Below are 23,135 nucleotides of genomic sequence, written 5' to 3' on the forward strand. Positions count from 1 at the left end.
TGAAGAGATTGAGATAGTTAACAGTTTTAATTTACTTGGCTCCACAGTCAACACTCTTGGTAACAGCAGCCAGGAAATCAGGAGATGAATTGCATTGGGAAAGTCGGCTGTGAGGGACCTCTCAAGAGTACTGAAGAGCAACGATGTCAGGATGGAGACTAAGGTGCTCCTGATCCGGGCTATAGTCTTCACAATTATGTGCTATGCATCAGAGAGTTGGACAGTGAATAAGGTTGATAGAAAGAGGCTTGATGCCTTTGAGCTGTGGTGCTGGAGACAACTGTTGAATATACCATGGACTGCTAGGAGAACAAACAGGTTTGTTCTGGAGAGGGTGAAGCCAGAGTGTTCCCTGGAGTCAAGGATTCTGAAGCTTCATCTGACATTTTGGGCATGTTGCAAGGAGGGACTGGTCCTTGGAGAGGGACATCATGTTTTGCAGAGTGGAGGGGAGGCGAAAGAGAGGAAGACCTTTGGTGAGATGGATTGAGTCTGTGACTGGAGCGGTGGTAATAAGTGCCTTTGAGATGGCTAGGTTGGCACAGGATAGAACAGCACTTAGAGCTCTTCTACATAGGGTCACTATGAGTCACAAGCAACTCGATGGCAGATAACAACAACAACAATATAAAAGAAAAATTTTACCTAAATAAAAAAAAAGCAAAACAAAAACCAAACCAGAAAAACCTTATATGATTCAAGCAGTTTGGAAAACACACATCATTTAAAAAGAGTGAAAGCTGAAGAGTCCAGTCCAGTTTTCCTCCAGGCTTTAAACAACAGGTGAAAACAACACAAGGTCCTGGTATATCTCCAAGAAGAAAGTGCAGAAAATCCACCCTAGTCATGCTTTTCTGAAAGTACACACTTTGATTTAATACACCCATTTGAAAAGCTCTTTCAAGATATTTCTATTAATATGACCTCGAATAGAGGACAGATTAGAGTATATCTGGAAGGATTCTCATATATCTAAACAAAAGTTTTTCTTCTGGGGAGATGTGTCCAGACGACTGTCTGAAATGGGACCTGGTGAACTGGGTGAAGAGATGGAAGGCTTGCTTATAGGATCTGCTGATAACATAGGCTGTGGGGTGAGGTATAACTAAAATGATAGATGAGGAGGTCTTGACATTAAAAAAACCCTAGCTTTTTATCACAGTGATCCAAAAATAGACCAAACCTGAAACTTAAAATGTAAGTTTGAGGAATAAAATTATAAATGTAAGTTTTTACATAATCTAGGGTATTAAGAAAGTATTTACTATCTATTAATTTTTTTTTACTCTCCTCTCCCTTGTCAATTAGTCCTTTCAAAGAGCCAATTTCTAGTCTTGTTGGTTCTGCCTATTATTTTACTGCTTCATTTCTTTTTTCATTAATCTTTCTAATTTATTTTGGAGTAGGAAGGTAGAGTTTGTTTACTGTTTTTCTAATTGTGGGACATATTGAGTTAAGGTGTTGATTTGGTTCTTCTTTTTTAATTTATGTGTGTTTATTGCTATATATTGACCTCTGAGCACTGCTTTTTCTGTGTCTAATCTGTGAGTTTAAATCAACCATGAAGACTTATATATGCTAACACTGTGATACAAATCTAACACTCCTTTTTTCCTCTTGTGCCTACCTCTTAACAAGTGCTTCAACAATTCAATTCTCTATAATCATTGACTAAGAAAGGCATGTTCAGATCACTAGTATAGTCTAAATTGATAAGCTCAAAGCCAGAGTATTGTATTCAGTTCTGACACTGATATTGACAAATCTAATAGGCTTTGTAGTGGGAAAGACAGACTTCACAGAAGATCAGAAAACATGCCATTTAAAAAGTGTCTGAGGAACTCTGAGTATGCTTTGAAGAAGGAAAGATCTCAAAAGCCTATAATACAATGATTAGGACGCCTGGTAGCACAACAGCTGCTAAATAAAAGATTGGCAGTTCATACTCATCTAATGGCTCCATGGGAAGAAGCCTTTGTGATTTTCCATAAAGATTACAATCTACAAAATTCTGTGGAGCACTTATAATCTTTCATATGCAGACACTATGAGTTTAAATGAACTTGATTGCATTAACAAAAGCATCAGGAAATGCTGGTGGCCTAGTACTAAGGAGTTGCACTGGCAATTCAAAGGCAAATGGTTCCAATCCACCAGCTGTTCTGCTGAAGAAAGATGGACAATCTTTTCTCCTGTAATTATTGTCTCTGAAAACCTGCTGAAAGGTCAGCTGTAGGTTGGTTCTGAATCAATGGGGCAGAAAAACAGTACACTTATCAATAGTGCTGAAGTCAGATTGCCTGCAGCAGAGCTCTGATAGGATCCAGTGAAGATGTACACCCGAGAAACGTAAAATTCATTGCTGTTGAGTTGGAACTGATGCATAGCTGACCCTCCAGCAGTTTGAACCAAGAAGGAGATATTGCCATTGGGTTAGCAGCACAACACCCTTCCAGCTATGCAACTCTGCAAACACACTTCAATTCTCAACTCCCAGATTCTGACACTCTCTGAACTCTTTCTCAAGAGTCTCTGAAATGACAAAGCCTGTGCTGTGTTACATTCGTTGTTGAATATATACTGGATCTGGCACATCATAGGTAAATAAAATGTTTTAGCTCTTCTTTATAAAGATACAATAAAAAATAATCAAGGTCTCAGGAGCAAATTACAAAGGAGGTACACACACACACACACACACACACACACACACACTAACACACAAACACCTGGTAGCAACCGCAAGGCAAATACTAGCAGCTCATCATTTTGCCTTGTCCACAGCTGGCGATGGTGGTCATGAAAATGATGTGGTGTGCTAAAATTATAGTTGCCTCCTGGTAACTGAACAAGGAAGGACACAGCTTGAATGAACTGCTTTTTTTAAATTAAATTTATTTAAAGAGGAAATTTACATTTAGATATTGTTGGTTTTAGTGGGTCCAAGTCAGCTGGGGTAGAGTTAGCTCTTTCAATACACCTTTCATTCTAATCTTGGCTCTCTTTTTAGTTTTGTTCATGCACTTTCACAAAAGTATTTTTTCCTTGATATCATGGCATCATGCTGTTTTGTCCACCAAGAAAATGCCTGCTATTAAAACTTAATTAAAAAATACAGTTGTTTCCACTTCACAGCTATCTGAAGGATCTGTTCATGTTTGTTTTCTCTTCATGTTAGATAATTCGGGGAAATGCTAGCTCCTTACTCCACAGAAGGTCACTAACTAAAATGAGATGGTTGCGTTGATAAACATTCTTTAAAGAATGTGGAGTATTCCCAAGATCCTATCCTTCTAAGGCTCTGGGCTTTGGAATGAAATAAAAGTGCTTTAAAACTCCACATCTAAATGTAGCCATTCAGAAAATAGCCATGAAAATTCCTTTTCCTCCAAGCTATGTGTTTTCTAAAGTGTTGTCAAATGCAGAATAATTTCAAAGGTCTTATCCACTTAGCCAAAATTATAAAATTCACAAAATGGCAAAATGGGTTGTGGTTTAAACATAAACGTTATCACTTCATTATTTCCAAAATACAAATACTTTCTGAGAGTCAATTATGTCACTCAGCATTAGAATACAAAATGAAGGAAGGTTTTTATGTATTTCCTTGGGAACTCAGCATCCAACAGTTTTTCTGTTTGATGTATTCTATCTGGTTTGTGCCTCATTAAAGACACCGATCCCAAAGAAAATTAAGAATGCAGGTTTCCAAACAAAACTTTAAAGGTTGAAAAACCAGGGCAAGGACACACTGAGATGCTCTGATATGGAGGTAGGAAGATGATCCAGAAGAAATCTTTGAAGCAAGTTTCTTTCATAAGACTTTATTTCTGAAAACTTTCCCACACTGATCTTACTCCACTTATGTAATATGCTTGTTGGACCAGCACTCTCAGTTAAATCATTTAAGGGGGATAAATGACTAACATTGCATGCTTAAAACAATCTGACCTAGTAGATTTCTATAGTCTCTACTGCTTTCTTCAACAAACACTTTGCTGTTGTTAGATACCGTCGGAACTGACTCAGAGCTGAACCTCCAGCAGGTTTTCAGAGGCAATAAATCTTATGGGAGTAGAGTGCTCATCCTTCTCCTTCTCTATGGCTGGTGAATTCGAACCACATGCCTTCGGGTTGACAGAGCAGCTCCTTACCATTAGGCCACCAGTGCTCTCCTCAACATACACCATTGTTGCTATGTGTCATTGAGTCACCTGCACCTCATAGCAACCCTATGCACAATAGTTGGGCACCCTGTCTTATTCTGAGCCAATTTCACTGTCTCTGACACACCTAACACCATTACTCCAATTACTGTGTTAATCTATCTCCTTCAGGCTTGAGCTGTCCTGCTATCCTTCCAAGCTTAATGTCATTCTCTAAGGACTGGTCTTTCCTGGCAACTTGTCCAAAATATGTCAGATGGAGTTTCAAAATCCTTGCCTCCAAGAAGCAACCTGGTCTCATCCTTTCCAGGACACATAGATTTGTTCTCTTGGCAGTCCATGGATTGTTCAAGACTCTTCTCCAGCACCACAATTCAAAGGCATTGATTATTCTTCTGTCATTCTTAAGCATTGCCTGCTCTCTGATGTGTAGTAAGTGATTGCAAATACTATGGCTTGGATCAGGTACACCTTCATCTCCAGACAAATGATTGTTCATCAGCACTCCAGAGAGGTCCCTGAGAGCAGATTTTCCTTATGTAATCTGTCTTTTGATTTCCTAAATGCTGATGCCAAGAGTGTTGAATGTGGAACCAAACTATTAACAATCTCAATCTCTTCTCCATCTATCATGATGCTGCCAGTTGGTCCAATGGTGAATATCTTTGTTTTCTTAATGTTGTCCTTTAATCTATATTCATATCAAGGACTTCATTCCTTGACCTTGTACAGTAAATGCCTCAGTTTCAGCAAGTAACGTTGTATCATGTGCATAACGCAGGTTGTTGACGAGTCTTTCTCCAAGCTTCCCTACTCTCATTCTTTCTCTTTTTTCGGGTGTCTTTCTGTAGTTGCATATATGGTTCTGATCCACTCATCCCTTTTATCTTGATCCAATGAACTCTCATTACTTGAGGATCTAGCATAAGCATGATTTCCAAAGACAGAACCTTCCTACACCTTCATTGCCTTGACCCATTTCTACAACCAATTTGGGTGATAGTTGTCTTCTCTAGAACTTATCACAATTGCAATAGTTAACCTGCTTAGTAATGATTATTTTTCTGTCTCTTTCTAAATAAGTTGTCATGAACTCACTTCTGACTCATGGCAAATCTACGCACATGGAATGAAGTGCTTCCTAACTCTGTTATCAGTCCCATAACAGGTTGCGATGCTTATGATCTAGAGTTTTCATTAGGTGATTTTCAGAATTAGATCTCCAGGTCTTTCTTTAGCAACTCATAAGCCTCTACTTACTGGCTGTACATGAGGTGCCTTGGCAGGGAGGGGAATCCAAGTTTCTGAAAAGTGAGATTCTACCAACGACTTCCTCCATCTATCTCCTCTATGAAACTGTAAACCCCACTGAGGAAGGGCAGTGCTAATGCATAGTAAAATGGTGCCTAGCACATGGTAGATGTTCCATGAATATTTTTAGAATTAATGAACCCGTGGAGAATCTAAATCTACTTGCACTTCATTTCCATCCACTTGGGTGGTGCCTGACTGGAAAACTTTGGCTTGAACTTTATTTAAGAAAGTATCTGAACTCCTGCCTCCTTTCCTTCTTCCTTCCTCCCTTCTACCCCCAGTACTTTCTCTCCAGGGAGTCTGTGCAAACTGCCAATGAAAGACACTAATTTTACCATAGAGTCTTGTCACATACCCTGGGATTTTATAGATAACATAGACCTGTAACTTTCCTTTTTCCCTCCAGTGGTACCTGGAAAGAAGAGTTTTTTTAAATGAAATTTTAATGCTCTTGTCCCTCTCATTAACTGATGATTGTCCAGACTAAAGATTGACTCAGAAAGAAACAAAAATATGTGATCATGAATTAAATCCTATTGTGATCTAATTCTACTGAGATTATTCTTTTCAAAATATAAACAGTTCTGTGCAAGTCCTCCACTTGAACCAAAGGCTGCATTTTTCATTCAGCTCTGTGCACACCTTAGGGAAAAACAGCGCTCAATCATGAAACGAACACATTTCCACATTTCTTCTGGTAAACTGAAGCATGTCTCCCTCACCCTCAGACTTTCTATAGGATTTACAAAACAAATAAATATTAAAAACACCAAAGAAAAACATTTGCATTTCTAAGAAGTAATCTTCTATGCACATTTCATTAGATGAAAATAAAATATGTTCAGCCTAATGCTGTCTGTAAAATGACCACTGGGAAAGGTCTGAAATGGTTTATTAAGTAAGAAAGATTGAACATACAAAAAATTGTTCTTTTGTAGCATATTGTTAACCCACATATGTAATTTATATCACAGCAAAATTCAACACAAAAGATCTATTGTTTTTGGCAAAATAAGCTGCAAACATTTTTAATTAGGATACAAACTGTAAGCACAGTTTAATACTTTTGACAGCCATGGGCCTTGGACAGTGATTTTTATTATTATTATTTTACTTACAGAACATAGAAAAAGCAGTAAATATTGAATTATAAGGCAAACTGATTATAAAGACATGCAATACTTTAATCTTAAAGCTATCACTTATATGTACATCAACATTGCAAATAATATCCTCTAAACATGTTCAACTTGAAATGGGGATGAAAAATATTGCTTTTGCAATGAAAGCTTACTCCCATGGATATTTGAAAAAGATGTCAGCATTTAAGTTAATCAGTATCTGTTTCTAGTTTGAGAAGTGACAGCCTCTTTCTGGGGAGATGAGATAATTTTTTATACTGACATTCCATTTACAGGGAGATGTAAATTAATGCCTTCAGTCCATGAATTTTATGGTCAGTTAATAGCCAAAGCAGTCTTCGTAGTCACTTATTCACCATTCAATAGAAAGAGTACTTTTAAGAAAACTTAACCGGGAAGGATGTAACACAGGGTATTCTTTCAAGGTGATATTGCTCAATTTTCCAGGGTTGTGTTTCATAATTTGATGTTTCAGTGCAGCACATATTAAGGATGTGAAAAGGCAGAATGAGGTTGTAGGTGTGAATGAGACAGAAGAAGAATCTAGCTGTATCATCTGAGTATTCCAGTTATTTCCCTTATTCAAATTTTAGTTACCGTTTTTAAGGGATGATTTATGCTGTGACAAAACATAAGGTAAAATGCAGAATCAGTGCACTGCATGATGCACAGGAGAGAGTTCTGACTTGATCTCCCCTCTTATGTTTTGCTGTTCCACCTCAGATAAATCACTTCAGTCACTTCCACCTCTGGGTTTTAACTTCCCATTTTGTTTTTAGCTCTTATTCACCAAGAAAAAGTTATGATGACAAAGGACAGTAAATTCACAGTTTACAAAAATGGTCAGGAGATTTCCTTGATAACAAAAAAATGTATCTAAAAGTGCTTACTGATCTGAAAAATTGAAAAACTCCTTTCATCAGGGGTGGATGTCTGACCTGAGTTACTGGGTTTACTATTTTAGATTCTACTTTACCTCTGTGGATAGAGCTTTAACTCTCATTCACTCATTGTTTTCCTGTCAGAACAACTCATACTTGACTTTGCTAGTGGGTTTCCTGCTGTTGTAAATTGCCTCTCATTACCTAGATTTCTCCTGTGGAGCAGCTGGTGGATTGAAAACTCCAGAGAAACATCACCTTTGGATTACCAGCACAACTCCCTACCAACTAGGCCTCTTGTTGTTGTTAGGTGCCTCTGAGTCAAGCACACCTAGAACTCTCTAATAAAGTTCTAGAATTGAGTAAAACACAGAAAGAGAAAATAGGCCTGTAATCATACGAGTTCATGTTAAACTTATCTCTTGTTGTTGTTGTTATGTGCCGTCGAGTCGCTTGCGACTCATAGCGACCCTGTGTACAACAGCCTTAAACTCCCCTCTGTCCTTTGCCAGTCGCACTGTCTCTGACACTCCCATCCCAATTATCCCAGTCACTGAATCAATCCACCTCAAAGAGGGCCTTCCTCTCCTGCGCTGTCCCTCCACCCTCCCAAGCATGATGTCCCTCTCTAAGGACAGGTCTCTCCTCACAACATGTCCAAAGTATGTTAGACGGAGCCTCAGAATCCTTGCCTCCAAGGAGCCACCTGGTTTAACCCTTTCCAGGACAAATCTGTTTGTTTTCCTAGCAGTCCATGGTATTCTCAATACTCTTCTCCAGCACCACAGCTCAAAGGCATCAATTCTCCTTCTATCCTCCTTGGTCATTGTCCAACTCTCTGATGCATAACAGGTGATTGTGAAGACCATGGCCTGCATCAGATGCACCTTAGCCTCCAAAGAGATACCATTGCTCTTCAGTACTTTGAAGAGGTCCCTAACAGCAGACTTTCCCATGGCAATGTGCCTTTTAATTTCCTGGCTGCTGGTGCCAAGACTGTTGACTATGGAGCCAAGCAAACTAAAGCTGTGTACAATCTCAATCTCTTCACCATCCATCCTGATGCTGCCAATTGGTCCAGTGGTGAGAATCTTTGTCTTCTTGACATTGAGCCTCAATCCATATTGCAGGCTGCAGTCCTTGACCCTCTGCAGCAGGTGCTTCAGGTCCTCTTAGTTTCAACAAGCAGGGTTGTGTCATCCGCATAACGCAGATTGTTGATAAATCGTCCACCAATCTTGACCCCACATTTCTCCTCATAGAGCCCAGCCTCCCGGATAATCTGTTCAGCATATAGGTTGAAAAGGTATGGAGATAGGATGCATCAAAAGCTGCCCAAAGTTCAGATGGCATAAAAGAAAAAAAGCACTTTCTCTGTACAGCTGTTGCCTGCATGGTCTCAAGGTCTAGTTCTTTTTCAAACATACAACTTCCAATTCCCACTCCTCAGAGAGAATCATTATTAACAGCTTCTTATAAAAGAAAATACTTAGTAAATGGAAAACATTGCAAGACAACATACAGATTTTATTTTTTAAAGTATTACATTAAAAAGAAGTGAGACTTATCCCATGCCAATCAGAGAAGGTGAAATCTCAAATTCCTTTGGAAGAACAGAATCACCAATCACTAGGTGAGGGAATTGAAATAATAACCTTATAAACAAACTGTCTAAAGTGCATGGCCACAGACTGCCTACAGCCAAGATGGAATAAAGCCTTCAAGGAACACTACCTCCTCATCACAGTTTATAACAACTTGATGACATTCTTCAACATGTTTTAATGATTATCATACCTTCTCCTTCACAAAGGATTGATTTATTATGGTTTTAAATTTAAAGAATACCGGTTTCCCAGTTTTGGATCAGGCTTAGATTACAGAACACATAAAGTCAATGACTTTTTCCTACACAAGAAAAAAAAAAACCAACCAAAAACCTAAACACCCCAACCCACCAAAGCCTGTGTTCATTTATGCGCAAAAGGAACAGTCTTCGGAGGGATAAAAAAAAAAACACCCCCCAAAAAACAAACAAACTCATGCGGTTATTCTGTTAGTTGCCCCAGAGTCCATCCTAACTCATAGTTAACCCATAGGTGCATAGCAGAACTGTTCCATAGGATTTTCAAGGCTGTGATCTTCTAGTAGTAAAACACCAGGCCTCTCGAAGGGTTCAGTCTGTCAAACATTTGGCTAGTAGTAGAGTTTTTAACTATTTGCTCCACTCGGGGGCTCTAGTTATTCATATACATATTCAAGAATAGCCTTCAGTATGGATTACACCTCAACATCAACAGAAGTCCTTACCGTTGGGCCAATAGGCAACATCATGATGGATGGAGAAAAGATTTGTCAGTGATTTTGTGCTGCTTGGATTGATAATCAACACCCGTAGTACCAGCAGTCAGGAGATTAGGAGATGTACTGCATTGGTCAAGTCTGCTGTCAGAAATCTCTCCAAAATACTAAAAAGCAATCATGCCAGTTTGAAGCCTAAGTTGTGCCTGACTCAGGTCTTTTCAAACACTTGTTATGCCTCTAAGAGTTGGATATGAATAAGCAAAAAAGAAGAAGAATTGATAACTTAGGGTTATGATGTTGGAGAAGAGTACTGAATATCCCATAGCCTGGCAAAAAGAGCAAACAGATGCATCTTAGAAAAAGTGCAGCTGATTGCTTCTTGGAGACAAGGATGGCAAAGCTTGATGTCTCATATTTTGGGCATATTACTAGGAAAGGCTATTCCCTAGAAAACGACATCATACCTGGAAAGGCATAAGGTGAACAAAAGAGAGGAAGACCCATAATAAGATGGATTGGCACAATGACTGCAAATGGAATGGGCCCAAGTATTCTAGAGACGATGAGGACAGCACAGGATAGGACAGCATCCAGATCTGTTGTTCATAGGATCCCTAGGCATTGCACTAGACTCACAGCGCTTACCAACAACATCATACTTTAAAACTCATAAACGAATTCATACGTTGTTTATTTTCATTCCCAACACAATCTTGTTAGTTAAAAGAATGGTACTTTCATACAATGGAATATTATACAGCACTGAAAAACAAGGAACTTGTAAAGATTACACAACATGGGTGAGCCTGGAGGACATTATGCTGACTGAAATATCTCAGCCACAAAAGGTCAGATACTGCATTACATAACTGTTATAAAATAGGACTTGTATGGGGGGGGTGGGAGAAGACAAGGAAAATAGATAATGCATAGATAATGAACACTACATTGGAATGGTTAGGGGAAGAGCGGTCTGAAAGGAATATATAATTAGGCATTATATGTATGGCAACAATCTGGAACAAGAAGTGCACTGCAAAGAGGACTGGGGGAGAGGGAAGAGGGAAAGGAGGGAAACGTGCAACAATGAATGAAGGAAAATCTAACTTTTATCAAAATCACAATTTAAAAAATACCCTAAAAACAAGGCCAAAGCTCATTCAGCCATTAAGGATCGTCTTTTCTCATCCAGGTATGCTGATGACTTCTGAGAGTTTATAGTGTTTAGCACTAGCTCAGCTCTCCTGTCCAGAACTCCATCCAACCCTTACCTCAACATCTGTACTTGTTGTGAGGTGTCATTGAGTCAAGTGCAACTCATAGCGACCCTACGAACAACAGCTCTGAACGCTGTCCTATCTTGTGCCATCTTCATAATCTCTCACACACTTGGATCCATTGCTGCAGTCACTTTGTAAATCCACTTGGTTGAAGGTCATTCTCTCCTTCACTGTCTGTCCCTCCACCTTTTCAAACATGGTGCCCCTCTTCCTAGGAATAGCCTCTCTTAGTAAAATGTCCAAAGTATATGAGACAAAAATTTATAATCTTTGCCTCCAAGGAGCATTCTGATTGCATCCTCTCCAAAATATATCTCTTTGTTCCTTTGTCAGTCCAAGGGATCTTCAGTGTTATTCTCCAACACCAGAGTTCAAGGGCATCAGTTCTTCTGTTATCCAGCTCTCAGATACATAGCATCTGTACTTAGGCAGCCCAATACAGTTAAACTCACAGTGCCAAGGCTATAATATTCCACACAAACCCATTTATTTTTCAATGGTTTTCTTTCTCAGGGAATGGGTTCACTATGTTTTCAGCCATCAAAGCTAAAAATCTAAGCACCATCCTTAATTTCTCCCTTTTGTAATATTCATACATGGTCCATCATCACATTAAATATATTTTGTCCCATAAAAATTTCTCAGATCTTTCACTTCTTATGCCTACCATACATACATGCATAGTCCAAGACTCTCTAAGTTTACATTGAAAAATTTCTGAGTGTATACTATGCTTTTTGCTAATCATCACCGCCACACTCTTCCTGCTCCACGCTGCAGTCAGAGTGATTCCCCCAACCCCCCGCCCCCCAAAAAACCCCACAATAGGATCAGGTACTTCCTCTCCTTAAACATTTTCATTGGCTTCTTAGAGCTCTTTAGCTGAAATTAAGAACCCTTGGCATGGACAACAGTCATTATGATATGACTCATCTGTCTCCTTATAGGCATATTCCTATCATTATCTTTTTGATTCTGCCACATAGGCTGTGTTTCCCTTTATCTAAGGCATCAGTCCTTCCCCCCTTAGAGTCTTTGCACTAGATGGCCCTTATATCTGAAATGCTAGTCCTCATCTACTGGGATCTATTGAATTCTAACTCAACCTCCAGCTCAAACATTCTCTTCTCATGCAAGACTTACTAAAAACCAGGATAATGTTGACGTTCCCTATTGTGTGTAGGGAGCTCTGCTGGCTTAGTCTATAGGGAATTGTGGTGCTAACCTAAAGGCCATGTCTCTCTGACAGTTTGAATTTTCTAGTGGCTACTCAGGAGAAAGACTGGCAATCTCCTCCAGTGTGATTTGTTGTTCAAATCTACTAGGACTCACTGTGACCCTACAAACTGAGCCCTGCCCTATTCTGTGCCATCTTTATCATCTCTACCACACTTGAGCCCATTGTTACAGTCACTGGGTCAAACCATCTCATTGAAGGTCTTACCCTCCTTCACTGACTCTCCACTTTCTGAGCAATTTTCTGTTCAACTCTCAGACTCTTAACAAGTAATTGAAAAGACTCATGTTCTTTACAGCTGTGGAAACACAGTGGAGGGTCAGGTAGGAGTGGATTCCAACTTGACACCATCTGTTTGTTGAGTTTCTTGAGTGCTCGCTTATCCTTTTTCCTCATAATTTAGAATTATATGTTTGTTACCTCCACAAAATTGTAAGCTCTACCATAGCTTCTTACTTATTATAGTCCCTGATGTCACACCCAAGAGACCAACACATATGTACTTAGAGACCAACAGATATGTAGTAGAAGAATTACTAAGATTAATGCTTAGGCTTGTTGTTGTTGTTGTGTATCGTAGAGTCAGAACTGAACCATAACTGACCGTCTGGCAGGTTTTCAGAGGCAGATATGGGAGGAGATTACCCATCCATCTCCCACAGAACAGCTGGTGACCTTGAACCATATGCCTTCCGGATTGCAGTACAGATTCTTGCCACTAGGCCACCAAAGATACTGACCTCAAATTTTATGTACAACATTATCTCCAACTCCCTATCTCAGTAACCAAATTTCCAGATTACTAAATGTAAAAGAAACAGTTCTTTTAGCTTGGAAATTTACCTCTGAACTAGAAGGCATAGTTTAGCATTATCATACTATTAATAGTCCATAAAGCACAAAGCAGTATGTGGCTTTTTTCACTAGTCTCTCTCTTTCCCCACCTCTATCTTTCTCATTACCATCGAGTTAGATCTGACACATAGCTGACCTTCTAGTGCGTTTTCAGAGGCTAGAAATCATATAGGTGGAGAGTGCACATCTTTCTCTTGTGTAGCAGCTCATGGATTTGAATCACCTGTCTTTGAGTTGGCAATGCAACTCCTTACCCATGAAACCACATGAGATCTCAACTTGTGCCTTAGCATGACAAATCACAGAGGAATTTTATCTCTCCTCATTTTTTCAATTGGAAAACAGCAGTTCATTCAATTTCTTATTATTTGGTATTTTCAAATGGAGATGTAGGAATGAGATATTAAAATCACAAGCTCTCACTCAGTATTACAAGAATCATAAAAAAACCTATAGTAAACAAAAAGTATAGTTTATTTTAAAAATCAGATGATACTTTAGTCTTTTGCAATATCCTGACCAACTGGCAAAGCCTAGAAACAGAGTAGTTAATAGAGAATTCCTTTGGCAAAATGCTGGTTGACAGTTGGCTGAGTATAATTAACAAAAATTGCATAGACACTGGATATACTAAGACGTGCAAAGAACAGTTTGCTTCACACCTTCTCTGTTTTCGAGTATTCCTCAGAGGTTTCCTGGGTGCTGGGTTCCTCTCCACATTGCTGAAGTCATTGTAGGGATTTTAGTTACTGCTTACAAACATGTAAAGAATGTTCCAGGACTAAGGCAACTTGGGAAAACTTGACAAGACAGAAACTTTGATTTTCAGAATCATGTCCCCAAATGAATATTTTACTTTCTTAATATAAAGATTCTGTTGTGTTATATGTGACCTTGAAATTCCAATTCTTTTTTCCTTTTTAAAATTTTTATTAATTTTAATGAACATTTACAGAGATTTTGGATTTCCATTCATTCATTGTTGCACTTTTCTCCCTTCCCAACCCCCCCCCTTAGTTTTCTCTTCTCTTTGACAATTATGAGAAAAATTCCTTCATTGGTATCCAATACTCCCTCCCCCCACCCCTGCCAATCCACCCCGAGTACACTCAACTAGATAACCTTTACTCTGGACTCTTGTGATAATAATGATACCCTATCATATATCTCATTTAACCTTTTCTCTCCCTCATCTGTTTCAATGCAGTATGCATAATTTATCCAGTTTTTCTCATTCTTATCCCAAACCTGATGTCAGTCCAATTCTACAACAGTGTCATTATCAGTGTTTGTCCTTTTCTGACTGAGATATTTCACTCAGCATAATGTCTTCCAGGGTCACCCATTTTGAATAATATTGCATGAGTTCCTTGTTTTTCAATGCAGTATAGTATTCCATTGTGTGAATATACCACAGCTTCTCTATCCATTTGTTTGTTGATGGGCACTTAGGTGGTTTCCAATTCCTTGCTATTGTGAACAAAGCCGTTACGAACATGGGTGTGTATATATCTGCTTGGATGGTGATTATGGTCTCTTTAAGGTATATTCCCATAGTGGAATTGCTGGGTCAAATGGTATCTCCATTTACAACTTTTTGAGAAAGCGCCATACTGCTTTCCATGAAATTCCAATTCTTTTCCCTCTGAGGCTCTGTTCACTTTTAGCTACACTCACAAAAGTTTTAGCTATCAGTCTTTCTGATGGAACTGTTGTTCTTAGGTACCACTGAATTGGTTCTGACACCACGCACAACAGAAGGGAACACTGTCCAGGGCAGCACTGTCCTCACAATCACTGCTGTGTGCAAGCCCACTGCTGCAGTTCAATCTACTGATAAATCAATATCAGCTAACATAATGACCTTCTTCAATGCCAACATATGGCACTTAACAACAACATAGAGAAAGCTCTATTGGCCTAGTGAACAGAAAGTTATGCTACCAAGCCAAAGGTGGTTGATTTTAACTTGCAACCCTCAGGCCTGGTTTTAATTGTTCTTGGTCAGACATTCTTCTAACTGGTATAGCCCTGGTCTCTCCATTTTATTGTACAGAGGTAACTTGTGGTTGCTGTGATGCTAAACACTGTGACACTGGTGTGATAATAGTTACTCATGGTGGACAGTGTTTGGTGGAGCTCCCCAATTAAAACAAGCTTAGACACAGGAATGGCATCCACTTCTGAAATAACTTGCCTCTGGAAACACTATGAATGTGGAGAAATGAGGAAAGTTATACAAAAGTTCAGGTCTTTTGATCATAGGGTCGCTATGAGTCATCTACGAATTGACAGCACTTAACAACAACACCAACAACAACATCTGCTACAAAGAAAAAAAATGTTCAAAATAATGTCGATTGGTATTCCATCAATTGCCTAGGGCCTTATTTTTTTTTGCCAATTCCTTCAGAACAGCTTGAAGTTCTTCCTTTATTATCATTGGTTCCTCAATCCTGTTTGATACAGTGACTTGGTGTTTGCCCTTCATCTTGTTGTGATGCTTCCTGGATCACTCAAGATTTTGCCCATATTATTTTTCAGCATTGCAACTTGTGGCTTTAATTTGTTCTTCAGTTTCTTCAGCTTGAGAAATGCTGAGTGAGTGTTCCCCTTTTGATCTTCTGGATCCTTGCACATTTTGTGAAAATGCTTTGTCTTCATGAGTTGCCCTTTGAAGTCTTCTGTTGAACTCTAACTTCATCTTTTCTTCCTTTTTGTTTTGGCTTCTTGGCATTTTACTGCAAAATTCAGAGTCCCTTCTGACATCTATTTTTGTCTTTTCTTTCACCTTTGTCTTTGTAAAGGTCTTTTGTTTGCTTTTATTATTTTAATATTTGTATTGGTTTTCATATAATTTCTTTACATTATAATTCATTCATATATTTTGTGTTTTATACAATTTTTCATTTACATTGTATTTCATACAATCATTCATATACATTATATTTTACAATATTATTTTTTTAATTGGTTTGCTTACAAGGAGGAAGGGAGGGAAGCAAATGGGAAGAATCTGGGGGAAAAGACAGGGTAATGATGAGCAAGGTCCAGTGGTAATTGATCTATAAAGTACAATGTTTGAGCATGATTGTATGAAACACAATGTTTTGTTTGCTTTCTTCATGGATGATAACGTTGATACTGTCCCATAGCTCATTGTCTCACAGTACATTAGTTTTCAATGTCTCAAACATGTTCTTGAGGTGCTTTTTAAATTCATGTGGGATACACACAAGGCCGTATTTTGGATTCTGTGGATTTGTTTTCATTTTCTTTAATTTAAACCTGCAAATGAAAAGTTGATGGTATATTCCATAGTCAGCACCTATTCTCGTTTTCACAGCTGAAACTAAGCTTCCTTACTGATCATTTCCATAGATACCCTTGGCACCAGCAGTAAGAAAATAAAAAGATGAGTTGTACCTGGAAAATCTGCTGTCTGGACCTCTCCGGAGTGTGAAAAAGCAGTAAAGTCAGTAAAAAGACTAAAGTGAACCAGATCCAAGCTATGGTCTCCTCAATTTCTTGCCATGCATCTGAGAGCTGTATATAGATGGAGGATGATAGAAGAATCATCGTTGTCTTTGAGTTGTGGTGCTGGAGAAGAATATTAAATATACCAGGGACTGTCAAGGGAACAAACAGGTCTGTCCTGGGGAAGGCGAAATCAAGTTGCTCCTTAGAGGCAAGGATTTTGAGTTCTGTCTCACATACTTTGGGCATGTTTTCAGGAGAGGCCAGTCCTTGGGTAAGGACATCAGGTTTTGAAGGGTGGAGGGTCAGCGCAAAATAGGAAGACCTTGAAGGAGATGGATTGACACAATAACTACGGTAATGGGGACAAGTGTGTCAGGGAGAGTGAGACTGGTTCAGGATAGGGCAGGGCTCAGAGCCATAGTTCATAGGGTCACTCTGAGATGAGGTCAACTCAATAGCACATTACCACAACAAAGAAAAGAAACTTTCCCCCTTCTTCTCTCCCTTCCTTCTTCCCCTCTTTTCCTCATAGTGAAGCACATAAGCATTTGTATCGTTCAGTTCCTGGCTCGATACTATAGAAATAAAATTTCTCTCTTTTTTATTGGTGTTAAATCACAACCAAATCATAATTGACCCTCCATTGGTTTTCTGAGGCTGTAAATCATGCTCATCCTTCTGCAGAACTACTGGTGGATTCCAGCTGCCAGGGGTACAGCCTTTGGATTAACAATGCAACTCCCTACACATTAATTTACCAGAGTTCCTTAACTGCAATGCATGTGTAAACAATTAGTCTCATTATGTGAAATTTCTGTCTGCCATAAGTCTTTGAAAAGATGGAGAAATGAAGACATATTGCTCTTCTCTCATACATGTTACATGACATGTACAAGGACCTGGAGTCAGAAAATCAAAAGGGGCAAATTTGCTCAGCATTTGTTAAGCTCAAGGAACTTAAGAACAAATTCAAACCTCGAGTTGCTATAATCAAGGATGCTTTAGGCAGAATATTAAATGAAGTATTAAAAGAAGATGGAAAGAATATACTGAGTCACTGTATCAAAACGAATTGGCAGACACAGAAGAATTTAATGAAACAACATATGAACAAGAGCCTATGGTGATGAAGGAAGAATTTCAAGCTGCTTTGAAGGAAATAGCAAAAAATAAGCCCCCAGGAATAGATGGTATACCAATTGATGTATTTCAACTAACACATGCTGCCTTGGACGTGCTCACCATGTTGGGCCAAGAAATCTGGAGAACAACCATTTGGCCAACTGACTGGAAGAGATCTCTATTTGTTCCCATTCCAAAGAAGGGTGACCCAACAGAGTGTGGAAACTACAGAACAATATCATTGATTTCATAGGCAAGCAAGATTCTGCTGAAGATTATCCAAAAATGACTGGAACGGCACATCAACAGAGAACTACCAGAAGGGCATGCTGGGTTTAGATGGGGTTGTGGTACTAGAGAGATTTTAGTTAATGTTAGACGGATCTTAGCTGAAAGCATGGAATACCAGAAGAATGTCTATATATGTTTCATTGATTATGCAAAGACGTTTGACTTTGTGGATCATAACAAACTGTGGCTGACTCTGAGAAGAATGGGAATCCCAGAACACTTGATAGTGCTAATGCAAAACCTATACTTGGACCAAGAGGCAGTCGTCAGAACAGAGCAGGGTAACACTGCGTGGTTCAAAATTCGGAAGGGTGTATGCCAGGGATGTGTCCTATCTCCATACCTTTTCAACCTGTATGCAGAGCAGATTATTCGGGAGGCTGGGCTCTGTGAGAAGTGTGGCATTAGGAATGGTGGAAGATCTATTAACAATCTGTGTTATGCAGATGACACAACCCTGCTTGATGAAACTGAGGAGGACCTCATGCACTTACTGCAGAGGGTCAAGGACTACAGCCTACAGTGTGGACTGAGGCTCAATGTTAAGAAGAAAAAGATTCTCACCACTGGACCAATTGGCAGCATCAGGATGGATGGTGAAGAGATTGAGATTGTTCAAAGCTTTAGTTTGCTTGGTTCCACAGTCAACACTCTCGGCACCAGTAGCCAGGAAATGAAAAGGTGAATTGCGATGGGAAAGTCTGCTGGTGGAGATCTCTCTGAAGAACGGAAAAGCAATGGTGTCACTCTGGAGACTAAGGTGTGTCTAATACAGGCCATGGTCTTTGCAATCACTTGTTATGCATCAGAGAGTTGGACAATGACTATGGATGATAGAAGGATAATTGATGCCTTTGAGCTCTGGTGCTGGAGAAGAGTATTGAATATACCATGGACTGCTAAGAAAACAAATAAGTTCGTCCTGAAGAGGGTTAAATCAGGCTGTTCCTTGGAGACAAGGATTCTGAAGCTTCGTCTGACATACTTTGGACATGTTGCAAGGAGGGGCCAGTCCCTGGAGAAGGACATCATGCTTGGGAGGGTAGAGGGATAGCGCAGGAGAGGAAGACCCTCTATGAGGTGGATTGATTCAGTGACTAGGGTAATCAGGGTGGATGTGTCAGAGGCGGTGAGATTGGCACAGGAGAGATCAGGGTTTAGGGATGTTGTACATAGGGTTGCTATGAGTCGCAAGCGACTCGATGACACATAAGAACAACAACATCCAAAAAATAGAGCCAGCAGCATGGAGTGGGTATGACTTTGAAGTCACAGAGGACCCTGACTTGGAAGAGCCAAAAGTTTGCTTTAATGCTCTACTGTCTTGAAATGGTAAATGATTTTTGAACAAAAGACTCCACATTATCATTTAGCACTGTGTATCATAGAGTCTGAACTGACTCATAGCTGATACTCTGGTAGGTTTTCAGAGGCAGTTAATCACACCCTCCCTTCCTCAGCCACCTCTTTCTTTATGATTGTTTATTTACAAAATTTTAATATATTGTTTTTCACAGATTCTTCCAATTTCCCTCATCCACCCACTTATCAGATTGTAAAATCCCATGATTAATCCTCAACAACCCTCCTCAGCCACCTCTTGATATGACAGCTGCCCCTCCTTTTCCCGTGGAGCAACTGGTAGACTTAAACTGTGTGCCTTTGGGATTGCAACACAGCTTCTCACCACTAGGCCATCAGAGATCCCTCATATAGCACCAGGCCCCACAAATTATCTAGCTACGTCTTACTAAAAGGAATCTTGAAGTCTTAATGGTGGACAAATGTGACGCAAGCTCAGAATGTTTACACTCTGATTAGTTAGATGGCAGGATTTCTCCAAGGGCCACATGCATCAGAATTGTCAGTCAATGCACACTGTAGCAAATCAGAGGAGGTTTCAGGTCAATTAATCATAAACTTCTACTCAATAAATGAGATTTCCAAATGAAATTTGCATAACAACTGTGATTTGTGAAGCTGAGGCAATGCCAACAGATGGTTAATGTGAAACAGGTGCATTCAGCTCTTATTTAAGACAAGTTCTGGCCTTTACTATAACACCCGAGGACTGCTGGGCAAAGACAAGTGCAAGGGACTGGTGATAACCTCTTTGAAATATTTTTATGATTTGTAAAACCTCTTTTAATACTTTTCTACGAAGCAAAATTAAGTCTTGAACTCTGTGGAAAACTGTCTATATGTGAAAATGTTTCCCCATCTGGTGTTTCCCAACATTGCATTGGACTTCAAGCATGCAGTTTGATGGCGGGTGAAATGCTATTATGTTTTAGTTAAAAAGATGTTCAGTTTTAAAGCACATCATGCATGAACTTTCTCTTGTTTAAGTTGTAGGGCACTTATAAGCTATTATTTAAAAGATTATCAGCATTATTTTTATTTCATATAAAAAATAAAGGATTTTTGTCTGCCTCAAGCTTCCTGCTCTTTTAAGAACTCTAAATATGGGATTAAATTGACAATCCTATCTTAAAAGATTAGACAGGAAATTTAGAGGACAGTAAGTTTATCTTGTTAATGGGAGAGGAACACCTCATAAAAGGAGCGTAAGAATGGTTGCACAACTCAGAGAAGATTAATATCATTAACTTTTTCATGTAGTAGCTGCTGAATGGTTTCTGTTTTGCTATGTATTATTTCAATAACAATAACAAGAAAAATGCCCAGAAAACTCCAATGACCAATAATTTCTTCTTCCTCAGGCTGGAAGATAATAGAAAGATATTTGGTAATATTATGCTTACAGTATTGTAAGGAAATAAGCATGCTTTTTTTTTCCTTTTTTTTGGTAATAAGCATGCTCTTAAAAAAATGAATTATCCTAAAATCTTTTGGGTGTTTTTTTTTTTACTGTTGTTGTTGTTGATTGCCTGAGAGTCGACCACAACTCATAGTGACCCTATGAACAAAAGGCCTGAAGCCCCTCTATAACTATCGACATTTATCCAAGTTCATAGTTTCTGGAGGCATGTTATCTAGGAAGTGAATGCCACTCCTACTACCCTAATTAACTTGGGTAACTTTAAAAATTAACATCCATGTACCATTTAAATCTGAAAGTGTTATTTCATCTGCCTGTGAGCTAAAGTTTGATTTTGGATATTAAATTTTTAAATTTCATAAGAAAGTTATACTTATCAGATAAAAAGCACTTGGATCTAATGGCAGGCACATTCTTTATGAGGCTATACATTTTGGCATCAGACTTAGCTTCAGATCTCTGCTTTGCTCTTTGCTATATGACCTTGGGCAATTTGCCTGATCTTTCCAAGCTTCAGTTTCCAGATTCAAAATAGGGATAACAACATTCAATATATAAGAAGGATATGCAGATCAAATTAGATAATATGTAATTAGATCAAGTTCAACAATGACTTGACATCCATAGTTATTATCATTGATAGGATTTTTTTTTAAATCAAGGATTTGAACTTATTAAATAGTTACCTGATTGACTGGAACAATGTTTTTGACATTGTAGTAGAAGCCAAAATAAACCATGTTGAAAATCCCATGGCGTCCCAAAGTTGCTGTAAATCCTTTGTTGAGGCCCTGGAATCCCAAGCCTTCATTTTTAATGATGTGTCTTGCATAACTCATTGTGGAAGGTTGCTGCATAAGAGACAAGTAAAGCCAGAAACATCATTTTAGGGACTGTGAGGTAAATTACTGTCTTAGCTTTCCTTCCAGTTAGAATTACTAAGGACTTTTTTTTCTAAACATGAATAATCATGCCTACATCTATACTTTTAAAATTAGAAAATGCAAAAAGTAAATGAAATGACATACAGAAAAACAGACTTAGCAGTGGCTATAGTTGGGGGTGAGGGGAAGGAACCAACAAAATCCCCTCTAAAAACCCCAAAATAAACAAACAAACCAAAAACCTTTGGTGGAATTACTGAAACCAATTTAATGAAATAACTATCACCACCTTCATCATATAAATGACTGCATCTAACCCTGTGTTATCCACATTAATGGCAGGAGTGGCCAAGTGGAGAGGAGAAATAAATAATCCATAACTGGGCATAATACAAAAGGATTATGTGGCTCTGGAATTGTTATGTGATTTTTCTAGTGCATCATATTTATCTTTCTAATTGTGCCAAGAAATTTGAAGGACTACCATCTGGCCAACTTACTGAGAGAGATCTGTATTTGTTCCCATTCCAATGAAAGGTGATCCGACTGAGTGTGGGAATTATAGAACAGTATCATTCATGTCACATGCAAGCAAGACTCTGCTGAAGATTATCCAAAAACGACTGGAACAGCACACCAACAGAGAACTGCCAGAAGTGCAGACTGGGTTTAGAAGGGGTTGTGTTGAGGGAGCTCTAGTAGCCTAGTGGCAAAAAAATTGCACTGTAATCCCAGAGGTATATGGTTAGAATCCACCAGAAGCTCTGTTGGAGAAGGAGGAGCAACCTCCTCCTGTACCAGTCAGATCCGATTTAATGTTACACACATAAAAAAAAAAAATTATAAGATAAAAATTTTTTTATCAAAAAAGAAGGGGTTGTGTAGCTAATGTTAAATGGATTTTGTTTGAAAGCAGGAAGTACCAGAGGAATGTCTATCTTTGTTTTATTGACTATGCAAAGGTGTTTAACTGTGTGGACCACAAGAAACTGTGGCTGACTCTGAGAAGAATGGGAATTCCAGAACACTAGATTGTGCTTATGCAAAACCTATACTTGGACCAGGAGTAAGTCATCAGAACAGTGCAAGGAAACACTGCATGGTTCAAAATTGGAAAAAGTGTATGCCAGGGACATGACTTATCTCCATATCTTTTCAATCTATATGCAGAATAAATCATCTGGGAGGCTGGGCTCAATGAGGAAGAATGTGCTATCAGAATTGGGGGAAAACTCATCAACAATCTGTGTTATACAGATGACACAACCCTGCTTGCTGAAACAGAACAGGGCTTGAAGTGCTTGCTGCAGAAGGTTAAGGACTGCAGCCTTGAATATGGATTGAAGCTCAATTTCAAGAAAACAAACATTCTCACCACTGGGCTGATTGGCCGCATC

The 23,135-nt window shown here is 38.9% G+C and overlaps 1 protein-coding gene across 1 annotated transcript in view; it reads right to left on the reverse strand.

The window, feature by feature from the left end:
* Positions 1–23,135, reverse strand: part of SLC25A21 (solute carrier family 25 (mitochondrial oxoadipate carrier), member 21) — a 340,939-nt gene that overhangs the window by 43,251 nt on the left and 274,553 nt on the right. The window contains exon 7 of the mRNA XM_006891582.1: positions 21,541–21,705. Coding sequence (XP_006891644.1) covers positions 21,541–21,705 — 165 coding nt within the window. The remainder of the gene's footprint in view (positions 1–21,540; positions 21,706–23,135) is intronic.

This window comes from Elephantulus edwardii, unplaced genomic scaffold (genome assembly GCF_000299155.1).
Source record: "Elephantulus edwardii isolate Elephantulus edwardi_28Jun2011 unplaced genomic scaffold, EleEdw1.0 scaffold00100, whole genome shotgun sequence".
Classification (NCBI taxonomy): domain Eukaryota; kingdom Metazoa; phylum Chordata; class Mammalia; order Macroscelidea; family Macroscelididae; genus Elephantulus; species Elephantulus edwardii.